The sequence below is a fragment of the Rhinoderma darwinii genome, chromosome 3 (genome assembly GCF_050947455.1).
Source record: "Rhinoderma darwinii isolate aRhiDar2 chromosome 3, aRhiDar2.hap1, whole genome shotgun sequence".
NCBI lineage: Eukaryota > Metazoa > Chordata > Amphibia > Anura > Rhinodermatidae > Rhinoderma > Rhinoderma darwinii.
Genome location: NC_134689.1, coordinates 320,299,404 through 320,323,069, shown reverse-complemented (window position 1 = coordinate 320,323,069; position 23,666 = coordinate 320,299,404). Strand labels below are relative to the sequence as shown.

Here is a 23,666-nt window from a genome sequence, read left to right as displayed (position 1 = left end):
GAAATCGACATACGAGCAACCCGCGAAATGAAACATTACTCCATTACTATCTGACTGCCAGTCCTGTTTGGGTGCCATTATCTGGCTATTGGTCACTACTATTTGGTCTATACTACTATGTATCAATTACTGCAATGGGGAAACTCTGCAAGCTGCCACCACTGTTGAGGCACTATGCTATATATAGGCACTACAAGGTGGCACAGCCTCCTACCTTTCACCAAAGCTTTGAGCTAGGGTCTGTAATATATTATTCTGTTTATTGTTTTCATTGTTTTGTTACAGCTGCCCTGACCTACAAGTGCACGGGTGACCAATGGACAGTGTACTGCAGGGTTATTCGGGAGAAAAATCTGTGCCAGGACATGAGGTGGTACCAACGCTGCTGCCAGACATGTAGGGACTTCTATGCTACCAAGATGCAGCCACAAAGCTAGTGACCCACAGCACTGACCAGAGCATTGCCACACAGAACAGCAGTGCAACAACAAGTATACAAGACATGAAACACAATGGTGCTGGCAGATGATGCCCGGGGAGCCCATGTCGTCAGCTCTGAAATCAAAGAACAAGTGTCCTACTCTGTATACTGCTGAGCTTGTTCTCCTGCTCCATTGGTTGTCTCCTGGATGTTCATCATGCAAAATGACTTAATCTGGATAACACAAAGATATTCTCAGGCTAATCTATCAGACTGGAGGAACTGTGATGTAGTTTAATGATTTGCCCAAAAATTGAAAAAGAGATGCAAAATGACCTTCTTTTAATGGGTGCTAGTTGTACAAGGTGTTAGTTTGCTTTGCTAAGCTATCAGCACTGTAAAGTGGTGCCCGACATAAAACACTGCCCCGTACTATGGGCAAGGTGCTTATGGAGTACTGAATATTCACATGGTGCTAACTGATCTCTATAGCAAAGGCTACAAGGCAATCTTCAACAGTGTTTTTTAACTGTCTGGATAAATTCACGCCATTAATATTAGACATAACTTCCTCTTTCTGTAAAAAAACATGTTACAGCTATTGGTAAAATGTGAATTTGGGGACACAACTTGCCATGCGTTTTACTGTGTGCCAGAAGAGAGGGATGTGTCTTCTAGAATATACCACTCATGTATTGATCTTTTCCTCATCAATTTTGACTTTGAAACCTATATGCTGGAATACTTTACAATGTTGTAGCTCGTGACTTGTGTTTCGTTTCAATGTAACCATTTGTTTTATATTGGTGATTGTATGTAACCATGAGGGATCAGAAACAACCGGGGCTAAGAAGCTGTGCAAGGTCTCTCAATCGGCTACTGCTTCCATTCATTCTGTTTATGTAAAGTTAACAGAGGGTGCATTTGTAATGTTTACTGGATTTTTTTCTACTGGCAAAACACACAGCAGCCAGATGTTACATCACATTATTGGTCATTTATGGATTTCCCAGTCATACATAGCGGAGGTGCACTGCACAATTTTGAGGACCTACTGCAATTTGCGTGTGGACCCAGCATTGAGATTGATGAAAATCCTCATTGTAAACCATACTTTGTTTCCTTTCATTATTTCATACAATGCCCAAGAGTGTGACTGGCTATGGGCACAGCAGATTTGTTGTTTTACAATATCCCCTATAGTTACCAGACAACCATCACTATTCTCCATCCTTGTATTAATGTTCATATACTTATTAGTTTTATGTCTTTTTGGTTTTTTTGACAGGTGGAAAGTGTTCCACAGCTCCTGTCACATAAACCCTTTGTGACTTTTAAAGGTCCTTAAAAAAAGGTGTGGATATTGATACTTTGCCGTATCAGCTTCTATGTATATCTATTTGTATATTTTTTGTTACCCTGTTTTATAGTCCGTCCTTATATATCATGGTCATATATATATATATATATATATATATATATATATATATATATATATATATATAGTTCAGCAGAATACAAACATAATGGGACCTGTTATGAACACACAGTGGACTACAGTTACAAAGGACTTCAGTTACAATATGCAGCATAGGTAACCTTTGATGCATTTATGCAGCTTTGAAGTCTGTCATCAGCAGAACAGCCCACACTCTGCACTTATGTATTTAGACTCTCACTGAGTTGGAAAATACTGAAAACAATGCAAGTCTCCGATTATCTTACCAAGTGCAATGACGATTTGATGTCAGTACATAGTAAAGCTGAGCTAAATGCACACTGCCATAATGGTCCAACTGATGGTATGAGCTCGAATATGCTCAGAGCACTTGTGACTTCCTTCCCACACGTAGAAACGAAGGGAAATTTCCAACCAAGAAATGTGTTTGAATAAAGTGTTGGGCATTTTTAGACCATGAGAAAAAATATTTCTCACTCGCAAGTTTCCTTCACTTTGATTGACATAAATGCAAAAGGTAGCTCCGCATATCAATTCATACAGCACATTGGTGAAGGACCCCGACCCCAGCAATAAGACCTTCTGTGTAATTGACAGGTTAGGATCCTACCTAGAGAATACCTGTCACCTCCGGTTTTTCTTTACTTATTAATCACTAACATTGGCTTTTTCATGAATATGATTGTGGAGAGCGAGTGAGGACAACTTCTATACAGCACTGCGGAATATGTTGGCGCCATATAAGTAACAGAAAGAATTAAATAAAATGTTACAATAATTCCATAAAGCTATCTTGTGACGGGAAGTTGGATTTTAGTGCAACATATCCTATTTTTCATAATCAGCGCTGTACCTACCATAGTGGCAGGGCATAAGCATGCTATGGGACCCTGGGAGGAGGGAGCTGGCACTGAACGGCTTCCCCTTCTTGACAGCTCTTATTGTGTTAAATACAAGCCGTATAAATCTATATACAGTTGGCCCCCCCTAGTAATGGCTGTATGGAGCCAAAATTATATCAATTAACATGTCAGAAATGTACTGTATTACTCCAATGTATTATTATATATATATATATATATATATATATATATATATATATATATATTATTCTTAACTGTACATTCCTAGGTGCAGACAAAACAAAAGTTTTACCCTAGGGCCTCTGCACTTGTTACTAAGGTCCATTGGATGAAGCCATTGTATTCTAGATGCAATTTTATGTCACCATTAATTCTATTGGCTCACACAAAGGGGTAGATTTATAAAAAGTAGTGCAAAAGAGCAGTTGCCCATAGCAACCAATCAGGTTCAAGCTGTTGTTTCTCAGAGGCCCGGTTGAAAATGAAAGCAGCGACCTCATTGGTTGCCACGGAAAACTTCTCCACTTTTCCCTTGCACCAGTTTTGATAAATCTCCCCCAGTGTTTTCATACTTTTAGTTTTTAGACTGACCTATCCAGCAATAAGATTTTAATGTTTGCGACAGAGTGGATAGGTCTGATATTCTCATTTTATTTTACAATAATCACCATTAGATTTGTATTTGACTCAGATACAGACATCTATACCACTAAATGCAACGTGTAGATATTATATATTGCTAAATTCTGTATATAAACAGAGACATGTAATTGTGAAAAGTTTATATAATTATTATCATCATACGTAGCAAAGTATTCAGCACTATACAAAGATGATTCAGGTCCAGTGAATGTTTTATTTGTAGGGCCTTTAAAATAATTTTTTTATAGTTGTTAATTTTATCATTTGTAAAAAAAAACGAAAAAAAAAACCAGAACATACAAGAGGTCCGCAGTCACAACTAAGGGCTCATTCAGACAAGCGTGTTCCTTGTCCGTGTGCTGTGCGATGAAATCACTCACAGCACACGGACCCATTCACACATGCGTTGTTTTTCACGCAGCATGTGTCTGTTGCGTGAAACTCATTGCATGTCCTATATTGGTGCATGTTCACCCACCTGGTCACCCATTGAAGTCTATGGGTGTGTGAAAACCACAGTCAGCAACCGGACGACATCCGTGTGCTGTTCGTGTTTCACGCATCACATACATTGAAAAGCCGAGAAATTAATTTTAAAAAAAAATTAAGTGCTTGCACGGACGTGAAAACCGCATACCACACGCAAAGCACACTGATGCCAATAGCACATGGACAAGAAATGTGGGGAAAATGCTCCATTTATTAGGCGCACAGAACGGGCACACTCGTCTGAATGTAGCCTTCTCCTGTGTATGTAGAGCACTGTCATCCTTATATTAGAATCTGCTGACATCTAGTGGGCAACAATAATAACTACCACGTGCGGACCGTATGTCTGGCGTACTGAGGTGTTTAAAATATACGGGGGGGTCTATACTTTATGTATATAAACGGTCATTTATTTCTTCAGTGCAGTTAAGAAAATAAAAGCTGAATGCTGAGTGGTTGCTATAAACAACAAGGGCATTTCTCTTCGAAAAAGTTTTGACACATAAGACCCTCTATTTCTGTACAGTGTAACCTATTTTCAGTCCCCCCCCCCCCCATGATGATAATTGTCTCTGCTCCCTTGCATCCTATTATACAACAGAGAAATACTATTCTGATTTATGTCTTCATGCCACCCAGACACAATTGTAATCATTTTATCTCGTATACAATATCCGATCATTGTGTAGTGTTACATGAGATCACACCACACACAGCGATTCATGCAATTGAGATTGAAAAACAAGCTTGAGTTTGTTTCACTCCACATTTGTGGTGTACTGTCAGCGCATACACCGAGAAAATCTCCCAACGTATATGCCAACGGGCTGGTAGAGTTTAATGGGCGATTGTATGCTAAAAAAAAAGTGTCCTTTGTATTCATTTGGCCATGATACATCAGGATCCTCCAGCCCCAACTGCCAATGCTCTTTTTCCATACAATTATATATGAATCAATGCAGACGTATATAATTGTATTAACAAATAGTTTCATATATGTAAGACAGATTGTTTCAGTGTCGCGGAGTGTTACCTCCTAGCTTTACACCATCACATGTTTATTGGTGCTGACCCCCGATATCGCAGTGGCGGACCATTCAGTATGTGCTCTTAGGCTAGAAAAATATAAACTTTGATAAACTGAACTATAGTAGGTTTTAAAAAATGTGTGTCTGGTGACAAAGCAGTCTGTGTACTTCATCTTCTATTACAATCTACTGTAGTCCATGATGGATATACCAACAAGAATAAAAGAACATACCTCCCAATTTTTTTAAAGACTTAAAATAATGTTACCACTATGTAGCAATCTGATAGATACACACTATGAACAAGTCTGACCAATCCAATGCCTTTCCCTTTCCATTAGGTCTGTCTGTTGCATGGGATAAATGAGCTTTTTGTAGCATTTTACAATGGTGCTGATCACAACAATGCTTGTGTATTGTGCTAAGGATGTTCCGTTGCTACTTTGGTACTGTACATTTTACAATTATTTGTGGTGCTATTTTTGTATTGAGATGAAAAAAGTGATGTCATTGTTGCTTTGTTTAAATATAACACAGGGTTATTACCTCTTTGTCATGTGCTTCATTTCAGAATCATAATAGTTGCTTCAAATACTGGCAATAAAAACGAGGAAAATACCAGTCATATACGTCATGGTATACGTGTGTTTGAAAATGTAATGCAAGCTTTGGTGGATTGAGATAGGTTACAAAGTTTTCACAGTTCTCCTTAATATACTAAAAATATATTAACCCGCCATCCTGACCCCACATGTGGCAGACCAGGTAGTGATAGAGAACGATGGAAACCTGTGACGTCATAATGACATCGGTGTTCCGTCGATCAAATGGAATGTGTTCTTCCCAACATTTTACTACATACAGAACAGTTAAGCCCCCTATTTATAACCGACAAGAAGCCTTTATATCTGCTTCTGCACCTACTTAAAAAATGGTGTACAGATGGAGTATACCTGCTGGGAATTAAAATTCAATTGTAGACATTTTTTCTCAGACACGGCATGCGGTACACATATTTCGTATCATTATACATATAAGAATTAGATGATTTGTTTTTTGTAAATTTGATTCAAAGTAGCAGTTTCTCAAAGTTTATAAGACAAGTACACGCAGTCAAAGAAATTTTAACCAAGTAGTGGAAACTGTGGGTGCTTTCTTACATCAAATGGTTAAAGCCAGATCATTAAGAGGTGAAGCAATGTAGAGAGGGCTGATGGATATCTACAACATTTGGAGATGGAAGAGACATAAATATGTGAAGTGCGTAGCTTAGCAGTTTTTTTTAGGGGTCACGGTTCCCCCTATAACAGAGCCAACCCTCCACAACGCCCCATAACAGATTCAGCTTGCACCAACACAATTAAAGGATCATTGCAGGGACATTTGGCATTTATCTAGTAGTCACAGACCTCTGACAGTGGACGGCTGGTAAGTGTTGATTTGCTCATGGAGAGCGACATGTGACTCCCTGAGAAAGTTTATTTTATTGTATTCATGATAAAAATTGCAGTCGATTTATTACAGTGTCACATTTATGCCTTCATTTTTTGACTACGCTATTGATTCCGTCAAAACGACAGAACCCTTGCACAATTCAGACAAACGGTCAGTCAGGGCTCCGTTTTGACGGAAAGCTCAGACGGAACGTCGGAATAGAGCCTTGACGCAGATGTAAACGAAGCCTAACTCATAAAAACTGATCCGTCAAAAATCCCATTGAAATCAATGGGATTTTTAATTGCTTCCGTTAGTCATCCGTTTTTTTGGTTTTTTTAAAAAGTGTAACTAAACGTTTAACAAACTTCTGACATGTCATGGTGACATGTCAGAAGTTTTGATTGATTGAGCACCAATCGCTAAAAGGAAGCAGCTGATGCGCTCGTATGAGCCCTCAGCCGCTTCGTGTCTGTTTGGCTTTTTCCGGAAATAAATGTATTGGTGTACGGACTCAATAGAATGTATTGGAGTACGGGCTCATAGGCTTTCTATTGAGTCCCTAATCCGATACGTTCATTTCCGGAAAAAGACGAACAGGCACGAAACAGCTGAGCGCTCACACGAGAACTTCAGCTGCTTCGTTTTAGCGATTGGTGGGGGTCTCAGTGCTCGGACCCCCACCAATAAAAACTTCTGAAATGTTACTACGACATGTCAGAAGTCTGTTAAACGTTTAGTTACCCTTTAAGGATATAAAAGTGCAAAGAACAGGACTTTCCTAGCGAACAGAGACAAATGGAAAGCAACTGAAACAAAAGAATTACCATAGAAATCAATGGTAATTCTAACGGAACCGTTGTTTTCCGTTTAATGTATCGATCCTCTGTTCCTCTGACGGAAGAGTGGTAAACTGATAGTAACGTCAGTGTGAAAGAAGCCTAAAACTAATACAAACGGATTGTTCATCAGTTAAAAGAAGCCTTTTTTTTTTTTTTTTGCTCTGCCCATTTGCAGACACCATTTTGCAAATAAATTAAAACTCTATTAACAGGAAAACACCTCTAGGATAGGAAGAAACTGGAAGTGACCCCCAGTAGACATTCTATTGCCATTTTTTTTTTAGCTTTGTCATAAGGGTTTGAATTGCTGAACGTACTCATACTCATGTACACTACTCATTTATAGGCCCCCAAGGGAGAAATAATTTAAAATAAGAGCCTAGAAACAGACTATCAACGAAACAAAAAAGGGTGCCAAAAAAACGGATCCGTTATAAATTGATAAACTGATGCTTCTTGTCCATTTTTTTTGAAAGATACATTAAACTAATCCTTTTAAAAAAACAGACAATTTACCGTTATTTTTATAACATCCACTAAGGCCCTGTTCAGATCAGCGTTGCCCTTCCGTTGAGGGGTTCCGTTGGAGGTTTCCGTCCGCATCACCATTGATCTCAATGGTGACGGAAACTTTGCTAATGGTTTCCTTTGGTCACCGTTGTGACAGGGTTCCGTTGTTTTGACTGAATCAATAGCACAGTCGACTGCGATATTGATTCCGTCAAAACAATGGAACCCTGTCAGAACGGTGACAAACGGAAACCTTTATCAACATTTCCGTCACCATTGATATCAATGGTGATGCAAATGGAAGCTAAGGTTTCTGTTTGCCTTTCCGTTGAGAAGTTAACCCGACGGAAACCTCTGACGGAACCCCTCAACAGAAGGGCCAACGCTGATGTGAACAGGCCCTTAGCCTAACATGCTCTGGTGTGAGTCACAAGTGATACAGCTAGACCTTATCTTATCATCACTACACAAATACTGGCTTTAATTTATAATTTATTTTCAGAATGATTCATTCTTTATTGCATTCTAACATAGCAGGTTTATGTTTACATGTCTAGCTTGTAATAAGCATAGGAAAGGTTCTGCCATTACATACAGTGGCACACAATGTAGAATCTAAGCATACAGAGCATTGCTTATTTAAGGAAACACTAGGAAAAATGTAAAACTGTTAAAACTGACCCACTGGGGGCATACCAGTGTCTTTGAGGTATATTCACACTGTGTAATCATATGGTGCTTTTTTCTGTGATTTTGTGAAAATCGCAACAAAATTCACAATATGATCACACTGTGTGAATGTACCCTTAGAATGGTGCTAGACCTAGACTTCTGTGTTGTAGTTCATGTCTATAGGAATGCATTAGGCTAGGGCTATTTATCTCACTACAAAAAAAATCACTGTGATATTGCGGTGATAAATCGCTGTCCATGGAAATGTATTGAGTAGCTTTAAAATCTCTTCAAAATCACTTCCAGACAAGTGTGTAGCTCTGAAATCCCAACATGTAGCGATTAAAAAAATAAAAAATTTTAAATTTCAAAATTTCAAGCTACTCAATGCATTCCTATGGACAGCAATTTATTGCTTACTACAAAACAAAAGTCTTGGCCTAGCGCCAGCCTTACTTAGCCTCATGTTTCCCTATGTGCTGCACATCACTGGACTGACAGCAGCAGTTGTCATAACCACCCCCCCTCCCCTTCCACTTTTATGACATCAGTCAGTTCTTTGCAGCTTCAGCCAACAACTCCATAGCACCGACTGATGTCTGAAAGGAGGAAGGGGAGGGGGGTGGATATGACAACTGCTGCAGTCAGTCCAGTGAAGTACAGCAGAGGCTCTTATATATGTGGCACACAGGAAATTTGCACTACACCTTAATAGTGCTTTTTGGAAGAGCGCACAACACCAAGTAAAGACCTCAGTGGCTTTCACGATTATTCATTTTTGAGTGTTATTTTAAATAAAAATATATTTTTATACTAGTTTTTAATGGCGACGCTGCAAAATGTTGGCAAGAGTAATAGGCTGTCTGGCACTGGAAGTCTGGGAAGGCAAAGGTGTCTGTGATAATACCTGTGGGGATCTTTGACTAGACAAATGCCAGATACTTCCGCGGTTTGCTGGTGACATAGGCTGCGAAAACTGGTGGAAAACATTGTGCTGTGAAGATCCAGCACTTGACCTGTATAGAAAGAGGTAAGTAAAATTTACTTTAAGTGTTAAAATAAGTTTAGCACATGGAATACAATACAATGAAATCTGAATCAACTGGAACTGGTTTTATTAAATGTATAGAGAATTCTAAGTAGAAGGATTTCATAAATGACCACTAATATATGTACAATGAGAAAACGAAAGTACAATGAAAGTAATAAGTTGGTAAATAATGTATCCAGCTGTTTTAAAGGCTATGTACACCTTTTTGAGATTCTGCTGCTTTGTATCATGTATAAGGGGAGATTCACACGAACGTTGCGTTTTTGCGCGCGCAAACAACGCAGCGTTTTGCGAGCGCAAAAACCATTTGACAGCTGCGTGTGTCATGCGTGTCTGATGCGCGGCTGCGTGATTTTCGCGCAGCCGGCATCATAGAGATGAGGCTTGTCAACGCCCGTCACTGTCCAAGGTGCTGAAAGAGCTAAATCTTTCAGCACCCTCGACAGTGAATGCCGAACACAACAGCGAAAAACCTGTAAAAAAAAAAGATAAAGTTCCTACTTACCGAGAACTTCCCGGCCGTTGCCTTGGTGACGCGTCCTTGGTGACGCGTCCTTGGTGACGCGCCTCTCTTGACATCGGGCCCCACTTCCCTGGATGACGCAGCAGTCCAAGTGACCGCTGCAGCCTGTGATTGGCTGCAGCCTGTGCTTGGCCTGTGATTGGCTGGAGCTGTCACTTGAACTGAAGTGTCATCCCGGGAGGTCGGACTGCAGGAAGGAGACAGGAGTAATCGGTAAGTTAGAACTTCGTTTTTTTTTACAGGTTAATGTATTTTGGGATCGCAAGTCACTGTCCATGGTGCTGAAACAGTTTAACTCTTTCAGCACCATGGACAGTGACTATCTCCTGACGTCGCGTACCGATAATTTTTTTGCCGGGATCGGCCAAAACGAGTTTGGCCGAACCCGGTGAAGTTCGGTACGCTTGTCCGGCTTCGCTCATCGCAAAGACACTCCGTTTGGATGTTCGGAAACAGAAAAGCACGTGGTGCTTTTCGGTTTTCATTCATCCTTTTCACTGCTGTTGCGCGAATCACGCTCGTCCCACGGAAGTGCTTCCGTGTGGTGCGCGTGATTTTCACGCACCCATTGACTTCAATGGGTGCGTGATGCGCGAAATACGCAGAGTTATTGAACCTGTCGCGCTTTTTGCGCAGCAGACAAACACTGCGCAAAAAGCACGGACTGTCTGTACTGCCCCATAGACTTGTATTGGTCCATGCGTGCCGCGTGAAAACCACGCGGCCCGCACGGACCGAATACACGCTCGTGTGAATCCCCCCTAATGCTGAGACATGAATCCGTCAGGTCAGCAGGACTGACTGGTACAGTGTCACCTGTTATCGATCACACCTAAGTTATGAACTTAGATTTGATCGGTAACAGCTCGATCCTGCCTGTCAAAGACACGCAGGACCCACTGACACTGAACCCGTCAATCCCGCTAACCTGACGGATACAGGTCCCAGCGTAAGATACAGCTGCTCTGTATACAGGATACAGAGCAGCTGTATCTCAAAAAGTAAAAATAATTTGTAATTAGACAGTTGCACCAATCACACTGATAGACATAAATATGTATATAAAAAAGCATTTTTCATAGGTGTACAGAGCCTTTTAAAGGGATTTTCCGGGGTATAGAATACGTTTTTTTCTCATAGGCTTAAAACAATGTCAAATAATAGTTTTCAATAAACTAATATTCGTATGTGAAGATAATAGTGAATGGTGACAACACATCATCACATCGGAAAGTACAAAGACTGCGGCCGGGGATGGAGCTGACTGGCAGCGCAGAGACGGTAAGGTAAGTAAATTGAAAAGATTCTAAAGCAGCTAGATACATTATATGCCATGTTATTACTTGTATTGTAACTTAGTTTTGTCATTGTACATACACCGATAACATTGTAGCCCTTACCATGATGACTGCCTGTGTGCAGTGGCGCCACCCGTGTGATAACAGTGGTACTGAGCCTCCGCTAATATGGGAGAGTGGGATATTGTATTTATATACATTGTACTTATATAGAATCTCTTTCAGGGTCCTGTCACAACCACTCTGTATTTTCTATTGTGCCACTTACACATCCACTAACATTTACTGTATGTCACCGAGTGGAACGCAGGACCCTCCACTCTACTGTGTCCAGCTAACCATGGAGACCTTCTCTCTGGCTCTCTCACCTCTGACCTTTTCTGGGTGGAATTCCCCCTCTCCTATACACAGGAGAATGACCTCAACATCCAATGCAGTCTTAGTACAGTAGCCATATTGAGAAGGTCAACACACTCAGGAGAGTCTCATGAAAACTGTGTAAGGCCCTGTTCACACAGAGTTTTTTTGCCACGGAAGCCGTGCCAAAAAATGGCCGAAAATGCCTCCCATTGATTTTAATCGGAGGCGTTTTTTCCCACGAGCGGAAAAAAATTCTCACGGGAAAAAGTCATGCCTTTTCTTCAGCCATTTCCGTCTCTGACCTCCCATTGACATCAATGCGAGGCAGAGAAAGCGGTTTTCACTGTGTTTTTTGCCCACGGCGCTCAATGGCCACGGCCGAAAAACACAGCTGAAGGAATTTTGAGGCAGATTTTTCTGCCTGCAAAAAAAACTCTGTGTGAACAGGGCCTAACAGAGAACCTGTCTTTGTTGCCCATAGCAACCAATCACAGCACAGAGTTCAATTTTTCAAAGCATTATAATATTAGTATGCTTGTCGGTCAGCAGACTGTCATATATACAGTAGTGTTGAAAAAAAATAGCAGTGAGTTTAAAAAAAAAGAGCAAATAAAGTGCAAAATCATTCTAACTTTTATTTGCCTAAATGCACTGGAAATATTACACATTCAATTCTAAATCAAAACAATAACAATCCATCCAGTTTGTGTTAATCCTTTATAGAAAGTAAAGAGAAAGAAATATTGGGCTGTTCAAAAAATAGCAGTGCCAGCATTTTTCTTTAAAAACTCAAAAAGAGAATGTATTAACTGAAAAAATGTTTCAGATTTCACTTTACTGAACTAATATTTAGTGGCAGAACCATTGTTTCTGAGAACTGCTTGACATTTGTGTTGCATGGAGTCGACCAAGTTCTGGCACCTCTGAACAGGTATCCAGTCCAGGAAGATTGGACGACATTCCACAGTTCTTCTGCATTTTTGATGTCACCCCACAAGTTCTCTATGGGATTGAGGTCAGGGGATTGGGCTGGCCGCTTACTTCAATCCTGTTTGTCTTTAACCAAGATTTTGTTCGCTTACTGCTGTGTTTTGGGTCATTGTTGTGTTGAAACACCCATTTCAAGGGCATTTCTTCTTCGGCATAGGGCAACATGATCTCCTCAATTATTCTGATATATTCAAACTGATCCCTTGTATATGATAAATAGGCCCAACACCAGGGTATGAGAAACATCCCCATATCATGATTTTTGCAACACCATGCTTTACTGTCCTCACAGTGTACTGTAGCTGGAATTCAGTGCTCGGGGGTTGTATGACATGCTGTCTGCGGCCACTAGACCCAAAAAGAACAATTTTGCTTTCATCAGTCCACAACAGTAGTTCCCCGCCTCCTTACGTGTCTTTCAGGTTTTGGTTGCCACTTCAAGGCATTTGAGATAATTTTAGCTGAGCAGCCTATAATTTGCTGCACTTCTCTATATGTTTTTCCCTCTCCAATCAACTTTTTAATCAAATTAGGTTTTTGTAAAGGATCTGCCAGACACAGCTTCTGTATCGACGCCCGTGGGTAATCAGTCTGCACCTGCTCCTATTTTGTGAGACTGACTCCATCTTCCACCACTCAGGATGGCAGGCTTAGGAGTGGTAGAGCCTATCACAGCCTGACCAGACGGAGCTAGCTCCCGCCCACTGTCTATTTATACCTGCCTTTCCTGTTCCTCCTTTGCCTGTGATTCTGCTCTGCTTGCTTCCTGGCTCTGCTGCTGCTGCTTGAACTACTGATCCTCTGCTTGTTATTGACCTTGGCTTACTGACCACTCTCCTGCTCAGCGTTTTGTACCTCGTGCACTCCTGGTTTGACTCGGCTCGTTCACTACTCTCGTTGATCACGGTGTCTCCGTGGGCAGCTGCCCCGTTTCCCTAGCTTCTGTGTACCCTTGTCTGTTTGTCTGTCGTGTACTTACTGAGCGTAGGGACCGTCGCCCAGTTGTACCCCGTCGCCTAGGACGGGTCGTTGCAAGTAGGCAGGGACTGAGTGGCGGGTAGATTAGGGCTCACCTGTCTGTCTCCCTACCCCGTCATTACAGTTTTTCATCAGAACAATGTCTCGAACGACCCATTTTCCCCAGTATTTCAAAAGGAAATGCACTATAATCAACATGTGCAACATTTGCCACCCTTCTACCTTAAATAAGGGCCAAAATTGATACTTGCTATTCCAAAGAATGAAGGACTACACCAATTTAACCCCTCACTGCTATTATTCTGAACAAACCCCTTTCAATTAGTCATTCAATTACTCAGAATGTGCGGCATGCATCTCCAAATTGTTGGCTCTGTTTTTTTTCTACTACTCTACTACACTTACAAGTAAATTATTTGCTATATAGAAATATCACTTCTACAAAAACATTCATTTATCAGGTTAATGATGTCGGACTGCTATTTTTTTTTTTAACACTACTGTACAGTATTACATCAGTACAACTTTAAAACCAATGACAGGTAAAGTGAATAACATTAATGATCTGGTTACAATGGCACCTGTCCGGGGGTGGGATATATAAGGCAGCTAGTAAACGGTCAGTTCTTGAAGTTGATGTGTTGGAAGCAAGAAAAATGGGCAAGTGTAAGAATCTGAGCAAATTTGACAAGGGCCAAATTGTGATAACTGCATAGTTAGACAGGTCATAGTGCCCATGCTGACCCCTGTCCACTACCGAAAGCACCTACAATGGTGCTCTGGTCTGATGAATAACTTTTTCTCTTACATCATGTGGGTACCTGGGTACGCCGCTTACCTCCGAAGAGATGGCACCAGGATTGACTATGAGAAGCAGGCAAGCCAGCGGAGGCAGTGTATTTCTCTGAGCAATGTTCTGCTGGTTTCTAGCATTCATGTGGATATTACTCTTGGGTTCTACCATACATGTGGATATTACTCTTCGGTTCTAGCATTCATGTGGATATTACTCTTGGGTTCTATCATTCATGTGGAGATTACTCTTGGGTTCTAGCATTCACGTGGATATTACTCTTGGGTTCTACCATTCATGTATATATTACTCTTGGGTTCTACCATTCATGTGGATATTACTCTTGGGTTCTACCATTCATGTGGATATTACTCTTGGGTTCTACCATTCATGTGGATATTACTCTTGGGTTCTAGCATTCATGTGGATATTACTCTTGGGTTCTACCATTCATGTGGATTTTACTCTTGGGTTCTAGCATTCATGTGGATATTAATCTTGGGTTCTACCATTCATGTGGAGATTACTCTTCGGTTCTAGCATTCATGTGGATATTACTCTTCGGTTCTATCATTCATGTGGATATTACTCTTGGGTTCTAGCATTCATGTGGATATTACTCTTGGGTTCTAGCATTCATGTGGATATTACTCTTCGGTTCTAGCATTCATGTGGAGATTACTCTTCGGTTCTAGCATTCATGTGGAGATTACTCTTCGGTTCTAGCATTCATGTGGCTATTACTCTTGGGTTCTATCATTCATGTGGATATTACTTTGACAAGTACCACCTGCCTAAACATTGTTGCAGACTAAGTGCACCCCTTCATGGCAGTGGTACTCCCTAATGGCAGTGGCCTCTTTCACGTACCCTGTCGCACTACAAAAATGGTTCAGGAATGAACAAAGAATTGAAGGTGTTGACTCGGCATCCAAATTTCCCAGATCTCAATCCGATCGAGCATCTGTGGGATGTGCTGAAAAAACAAGTCTGATCCATGGGGGCCTCAGCTCACAACTTACAGCACTTAAAGGATCTGCTGCTCACATCTTGGTGCCAGATACCACAGGAAACCTTCAGAGGTCTTTTGGAGTCCATGCCTCAACATGTCAGAGATGTTTTGGCGACACGATTGGGACCTACGCAATATTAGGCCTCTGGTGTTAATGTATCTTGATGTTTATACAACATATTTTAAGTCCAATGCTGCCCAAACTATCTGCACCAATTCGTTTTTATATGTTCTACAGCACTTCATACATTTGTCTCAGCAAGAACTGAATGGAAACTTGTATCAGGATGGATTCACACACTGCGTTTCGGTGGCATTTTCATGGTGTTTTCCATGGTGCTTTTATTAATGCATTTTTTTTTGTGTGGCCAGATGTTTAACACTTTCAGGATGGAGACATTTTGTGCTTTTTCATTTTCCACTCCCCGCTTCCAAGAGCGATAATTATTATTTTTCCATCAATAGAGCGGTGTGAGGGCTTATTTTTTGCGGGAGGAGTTGTCGTTTCTATTGGCACCATGTAAAGTACCATATAATGTACTAGAAAGCTTTGCAGGCTGAAATTGGGAAAAACTGTGATTCCTCAATTGTATTTTGTGTTTCATTTTTACGGCTTTTACTGTGCAGTAAAAATAACAACTTAACTTAATTCTGCGGCTTAATACTATTACAGTGATACCAAACGTATATCTTCTTTTTAATATATTTTACTACTTTTACAAAGAAAAAACTATTTGCTAAAAACCAAATTTCCGAGAGCCATAACTTTTTTAATTATTGGCACCCCGCAATCACAGCGCGTGGGGTGGGGGGGTGGTGCTGCGATGAGCTGTCGGAGTGGGCTTCCCCCCTCCTTTTAATGCCTCAGATGCTGCGATCGCGATTGATTGCAGCATGTGAAGGTTTAAACGGCCAAGAGCAGCACAGCGGACATAGGTCCGTGCGACACGCGTGAAAATCACGCGCGTATCACGGATGTATAACACGTTCGTATGAATAAGGCCTTAGTCCCAGGTGTCAGCGGTAATACACAGCTGACACCCGCAGCGTATGGAGCCGGCACCATACATTACCCCCTGGCACGAGAACGTGCTATTACGTTGTCGTGTGCGAAGGGGTTAAAGTCTATAGTGAAATATAAAATGCACTACATACTACTGCGCTTTGGTTTGTGTCGTTTTGGTTGTTTTTCTATGGTCAGAGGCCAAAACGCAGCATGCTCTGGATATGGTATTTTTTCTGGTGTTTTTCCCATAGGCTTCTCTAAGGACTTAAACGTCATAAAAAAAAGCATGTACAAAATTACAAAAAATAAACCCAACACCAAAAACACCATAAAAACCTTACATTTTACAAATGCTGGCCTTTTAACATGCATTTTCTTATGCCATTTAAAATGCTAGAAAAAAAATCTATGTGTAAAGGCCAGAAACAGGTCTAAACAAAATACTGTAATGAGTTTTTGCACTGCAACTGCATAGTGAATGGGAGGCTCTCCACCAAAAAGTACTACAGCTTGAGATGGGAAACGGCAAGTTTCTTTACATCCCTATGTTCGGTGTATTCATTGAAATACTCATAAGATATACGCTTCATATATATGTAATTAACTACAATTTTTAATATATTGGATGCTGGGGAAAAAACATGTACAGTGCAGTTTACATGTTGTTTTATTTACATTGATAGTGAGTTGCAAACATATGTACAGATGTGTCCTTCCTTACCTTCCTGATATCTCAACATATCCTGACATGTGGGGCACAAGATGACTAGCTTGAAAAAAAAAAAAAAAAACATGACTTTGCGATACTGTCATGAGATGTCTAGGCTATGTGGTTGTGAATCGAATGGAAGCCCGTAAAAAGTTTTGCTAGCATGTCGCGATATTGTATTGAATTTGTTTTATGATAAATTGGAGTGCTTAACCAAATTCAAGTAAAGGTAAGGATGGACACATCTGTATGGGCATACAGTTGCTTACGTCTACGTCATACATTCGGCAGCCCTGTTTAAACATGTACAACGAACATGAGCCCTAAACGCTGTGTGCGCAGAGCCTGATTTTCATGCTTACATATTAACCAATTAAGTGATTTACCTTGATGGTTCCCCTGTAGCATTGCTTCTATAGGAACCTGTGAAGTGAAAGTTTACAACTATTTGTGTTTCATATTTAAGGAGAAAATGCAAATCAAAAACATAAACTATTGTGTATTACCGTATATGTGGTCCAGCAGCCACATGACTTTCTTTAGTTTGACCACTGGGAATTGTGGTAGAATAAATAATCATACAGTACTGTGCTTGTAATTTTGTTCTTAAAATAAAACCTTACAGAAAAACATACTGCAATTCAGTCCTCGAGTTATCAAGGACAGGGAGGTGATAGTTCATACCAAATAACACACTCTGAATATGGAAGATATCATGATGTGTCAAAATTAAAGCACTGCCAATAGAAATATACACCTCCTTAATCCCTTTAGACATCACTCATAGGGAATGATAACTTACAAAAGTTTTGTTGCATACATTTCTGCGACTGTCCCAATTATCTGAATAGGGACTTGCAGAAATCCATGCACATGTTGCAGAAGCAACCCCATTCAGATGTATGGGATGGATTTTTCAGTTGCAGAAACTGCTTGCAATGACTCAGCCGTCTGTAAACGTACCCTTAGACGTTGCTTACTGTTACTAACCTGTGCAGTTATAACACATGTGATGGACAGTTTTATACTGTTTATTGTGTACCTGCTGTATTTCTTGATATAGTTGCTATACTGGAACAGTATAGGAAATACTTATAACTCTCCCCTCTTAACCCCTTCGCGCCATTTCACGTACAGTTACGTGATGGGAGATGGTCATTTCGCGCATCTCCACGTAACTGTACATGAAGGAGATGGAGCTGGCTCAGGAGCTGAGCCAGCGACATCACCGCCGGGTGACAGCTGTACGTTACAGCTGGCATCCTGAGGTATCGGCCAGGACCGGAGCTAGCCTCTGATCCGACCGATTAACCCCTCACATGCTGCGTTCAATAGAGATCGCAGCATGTGAGGAGTTTATAGCCACCGGCGCCCCAGCAACGTGATCGCTGGGTTGCCGGTGGCTGCAAAGGCGATCGGAGGGCTAATACTTACCTCCCGGTCCGCCAGTAACGGAATCCTCCTATGCCCCGTCGTTGGCGGGACCCAGAAGTCTTCCGGTACCATCGGCAAGATGGCGCCGGCTCAGCTTCCGGCTCAGAAGCTGAGCCGGCGTCATCAGCAGTGGGTGTCCGCTGTATGTTACAGCGGACACCCCGATCTATCGGCAGGAACCGGAGCTAGCTCCGATTCCTGCCATTAACCCCTTCAATGCAGCGATTCAATGCAATCGCTGCATCAAAGTGGTTTGTATGCAATCGGCAGCCTTGCCATGCGATGGCAAGGCTGGCGACTGCTACTATGGCAACAGGATGCCTAACAATGGCTTCCTATCAGCCATTACGTCAGCCGATTAGGCCCCGCCCAGAGGCGGAGCCTGATCGGCTTGCTGTCAGTGAACAACTGACAGTTCTAATACATTGCACTACATAGGTAGTGCAATGTATTAGAACATCAAACAAACAGTTGAACCTTCAAGTCCCCTAGTGGGACTAAAGAAAAGTGTAAAAAAAAAGTGTACAAAAAGTTAAAATAAAAGTTGTAAAAAATACAATAAAAGTTTCAAATAATAACACAAAACACAATCGCCCTTTTTCCCTTATCAAGTCATTTATTATTGAAAAAATAATAAAGCCATACATATTTGGTATCGCTGTTATTTATTCCGCACAGTGAACGCCGTAAAATAAAAAAATAAAAATACTGACATAATTGCTATTTTTTGGTCACTTTGTCTTCCAAAAATTGAAATAAAAAGTGATCAAAAAGTCGCATGTACCTAAAAATGGTACCTATAAAAACTATAACTCGTCTCGCTAAAAACAAGCCCTCATACAGCTCCTGTAGACAATAAAAATTAAAACCGCTATGGCTCTCACAACTTGGCAACAGAAAAAATCCATTTTCTTTACAAAAGTTATTTTCTTGTCCAAAAAGTTGTAAAACATAAAAAGTGCTATAAATTAGGTATTACCGGAATCGGACTGACCCGCAGAATAAAGCTAACATGTAATTTATAACGCGTGGTGAACGCTGTATAAAAAAAACTAAAAAAATATGCCAGAATTGCTGTTTTTTGGTTACCTTGCCTCCCAAAAAAAAAAGGATAACAAGTGATCAAAAAGTCGCATGTAGCCCAAAATGGTACCAATAAAAACTACAGCTCGTCCCACAACAAACCAGCCCTCATACCACTACGTCTATGAAAAAATAAAATTAGTCAAGGCACCAATAAGCCAGGAAATAAAAATATGCAGTTGTGCCGGCCCGAGGGGAACATTTCTTCTGTTTCAAGTGGCGAATTATCAAGGCCCCTAAAATTAGGGAACCAGGAAGGGGAGGGCCCAAACATATCTGCTGGAAGTGAGGGCGCCCGTATTATACCAGGACAACACTTTCCCAGCAAAATTCCCCAAACTGCAAAGGTGCCGAGTGTGGACCAAAAGGGGAATAAGTAAAGACCATTTATCAGTGCGACACCGGCCTGTGCAGAAAGGATTGTGTCACAGCGTAACACACATCTATGGATTATTTTATTGTTTTTTTACCCCACTATACCACCTGACTATGCCCCTTATATACTCCGCCCGCCTTACATGTACCCCCACATTATAAACGGAAACACCAATAAGACTCAAAACAAAACTACTACAAGCAAAATCCACGCTCCAAAAGCCAAATGGCGCTACCTCTCTTCTGAACCCTACAGTGTGCCCAAACAGCAGTTTACTTCCACATATATGGCATCGCCATACCCGGGAGAACCCTTTTAACAATTTTTGGGGTGTGTGTCTCCAGTGGCACAAGCTGGGCGCCACATATTGGCATATCTATTGAAAAACCATTTTCACTCTGCAACATCGAGTGCACACCAATTTCTGCCAATCACCTGTGGGGTTAATATGCTCACTACACCCCTAGGTGAATACCTTGAGGGGTGTAGTTTCCAAAATGGGGTCACTTCTGGGGGGTTTAAACAGTTTTGGTCCCACAGGGACTTTGCAAATGCGACATAGCGACCAGAAACCAATCCAGCAAAATCTGTACTCCAAAAGCCAAATGGCACTCCTTCCCTTCTGAGCCCTACTCTGTGCCCAAACAGCAGTTTATGACCACATGTGTGGTATTGCCGTACACAGGAGAAGTTGCTTTACAAGTTTTGGGGTGCTTTTTTTCATTTATTTGTTGAGAATATGAAACATTTTCAGCAAAAACGACGTCTTATTGAAGAAAAAGGATTTTTTTTATTTTCACTGCCCAATTCTAATAAAATCTATGAAACACCTGTGGGGTCAAAATGCTCACTACACCCCTAGATGAATTCCTCAAGGGGTGTAGTTTTGTGAATTGAGTCACTTTTGGGGAGTTTCCACTGTACTGGTACCTTAGGAGCTTTGCAAATGTGACATGGTGTCCAGAAACCAATCCAGCAAAATCTGTGCTCCAAAAGACAAATGGCACTCCTTCTCTTCTGATCCTTGCCGTATGCCCAAACAGCAGTTTATGACCACAAATGGGGTATTGCCGTACTCCAGAGAAGTTGCTTTACAAATGTTGGGGTTCTTTTATTCCTTTATTTGTTGAGAAAATGAAAAATTTTGAGCTAAAGCTACGTCTTATTGGAAAAAAAGGATTTTTTTTATCTTCACTGCCCAATTCTAATAAAATCTATGAAACCCCTGTGGGTTCAAAATGCTCACTACACCCCTAGATGGATTCTTCAAGGGGTGTTGTTTCATAAATGGAGTCACTTTTTTGGTGTTTTCACTGTTTTGGTCCCTTAGGGGCTTTGCAAATGCGACGTGGTCTCCGCAAACCATTCCTGCTAAATTTGAGCTGCAAAAGCCAAATGGCGCTCTTTCCCTTCTAAGCTCCGCCGTGTGTCCAAACAGCCATTTATGACCACATGCGGGGCATTATTTTACAAAAATAGTGGTGCATTTTCTCCTTTTAGTCCTTGTGGAAATTAGAAAAAATTAGCTAAACCTACATTTTCTTTGAAAGAATGTAGATTTTCATTTTCACGGCCTACTTCCAATAATTTCTGCAAAACACCTGCGTGGTCAAAATGCTCACTATACCCCTAGATCATTTCCTCAAGGGGTATAGTTTCCAAAATGGGGTCACTTTTGGGGGATTTCCACTGTTTTGGTGCCGCAAGAGCCTTTCAGACCCAACATGGAGCCTAAAATATTTTCTAATAAAAAGGAGGCCCCAAAATCCTCTAGGTGCTCCTTTGCTTCTGAGGCCTGTGCTTCAGTCAATAAGTGCACTAGGGCCACATGTGTGGGGTATTTCTAAAGACTGCAGAATCTGGGCAATAGATATTGAGTTGCGTTTCTCTGGTAAAACGTTCTGTGTTACAAAAAAAAATAGATGAAAAATGAATTTCTGCAACAAAAAAAAAGAAATTTGAACATTTCACATCTACTTTGCCTTAATTCCTGTGAAACATCTAAAGGGTTAAGAAACTTTCTAAATGCTGTTTTGAATACTTTGAGAGGTGAAGTTTTTAAAATGGGGTGACTTATCGAGGGTTTCTAAAATATAAGGCCCTAAAATCCACTTCACAACTGAACTGGCCCCTGTAAAAATAGCCTTTTGAAATTTTCTTGAAAATGTGAGAAATTGCTGCTAAAGTTCTAAGCCTTGTGATGTCATAGAAAAATAAAAGGATGTTCAAAAAACGATGCCAATCTAAAGTAGACATATAGGTGATGTTAATTAGCAACAATTTTGTGTGGTATTACTATCTGTCTTACAAGCAGATACATATAAATTTAGAAAAATGCTAATTTTTGCAATTTTTCGCTACATTTTGGTGTTTTTCACAATTAAATACTTAATGTATCGAGCAAATTTTGCCAGTAACATAAAGTCCAATGTGTCATGAGAAAACAATCTCAGAATCGCTTGGATAGGTAAAAGCATTCCGGAGTTATTACCACATAAAGTGACACATGTCAGATTTGAAAAAATAGGCTGTGTCCTTAAGGCCAAAACAGGCTCAGTCCTTAAGGGGTTAAAGGGCTTGTCTTATCAGAAACATTTGAAGCATATTGCTAGGATATGCTGCAGGTGTCTGATTGACAGCAGGTTGACTGCTGTAGCCCTTGCAGATCACTAGAACAAAATGGTACTGTGGCTTGGAAATTATCCTGTCGACTCCACACAGCTTTTTCTGGACATCTGCATGGATGGCTATTATAGTCATAGTGGTTGGAAGTTCAACGATTGGACATTAGTAGCATGTCGATATGCCACCAATGTCTTTGATGAAACATTAAATATATTAAAAATTACAAACTTATAAACTTACCCAAGAACCCATTTGGAGGTGGACTTATCAATGATAATCTAGTTGGACCAGCTATGGTTAACTGGAAAAATAAAATAAATAATATATAGTTTATAACAATAAATAACATCATATCAGGAGATGCTTTAAAAGGGTTTTACTATAACTGACAATTATGACCTATCTACTGGATAGGTGATAATTGTCTGATCGCTGGGGGCCTCAATGCTGTAACCCCCACCGCTTTATTCGGTGCGTGTGGGACTGACGGAAACAACCAAGCACTGTACTCGGCTGTTTCTTTCATTACCATAGACTTTGAATGAATCGGCACCGCAAATGCTTGAACTCTGCTCCATGCAAAGTCATCCTCACTGCAGTAGAGCAGTGGGAAGGAACAGGGGGTTCGGGACCCACCTACTCGCGATTGGTTGGGGCCCCAGCAATCCACAGGATAGGTGATAATTGTAAAATCTGGGAATACCCCTTTAATACAGAAAGCAGTAGTAATACAGAATGAAGAGCTTATAAAAAATTTTTAACGTTTTTATTTTGATTTTTATTAACAAAACAAGTTAGAAACATTTGTATAGAAATAATGAGTCAACCATCACAGCAATATTTTCGGATACAAGATATACAGAGCCACAATTACAGTAGATTGAAGACAGCTATGTGACGGGTGGAGAGCAGGCCAAACAGAAGGCTTAACTCACTGCTATACATTAACAACAATACACCATACACACACCATTCAATCCAATGTGCCCTGCATCCCAACCCATCCTCGAGCCCAGCAAGAACCTACAGATTTATATCGCAGTCTCAGATGTCTCCAACTATCTTTTC

At 40.8% G+C, this 23,666-nt stretch overlaps 2 protein-coding genes across 4 annotated transcripts in view; one reads left to right on the top strand and one right to left on the bottom strand.

Moving 5' to 3' along the window:
* The window catches only part of ADAMTS17 (ADAM metallopeptidase with thrombospondin type 1 motif 17), a 281,500-nt gene extending 276,051 nt beyond the window's left edge, over nt 1-5,449 (top strand). Inside the window, exon 23 of the mRNA XM_075858251.1 lies at nt 286-5,449. Coding sequence (XP_075714366.1) covers nt 286-437 — 152 coding nt within the window. The 3' untranslated portion in view covers nt 438-5,449. The remainder of the gene's footprint in view (nt 1-285) is intronic.
* A 3,471-nt stretch (nt 5,450-8,920) lies between these two features.
* Nucleotides 8,921-23,666, bottom strand: part of RNF212 (ring finger protein 212) — a 68,487-nt gene continuing 53,741 nt past the window's right edge. For all 3 annotated transcript variants that reach the window (XM_075858250.1, XM_075858249.1, XM_075858247.1), the window contains exons 10-12: nt 22,839-22,899; nt 17,467-17,503; nt 8,921-9,376 (exon numbers count right to left, since the gene is read on the bottom strand). In XM_075858250.1, coding sequence (XP_075714365.1) covers nt 9,181-9,376; nt 17,467-17,503; nt 22,839-22,899 — 294 coding nt within the window. In that variant the 3' untranslated portion in view covers nt 8,921-9,180. The remainder of the gene's footprint in view (nt 9,377-17,466; nt 17,504-22,838; nt 22,900-23,666) is intronic.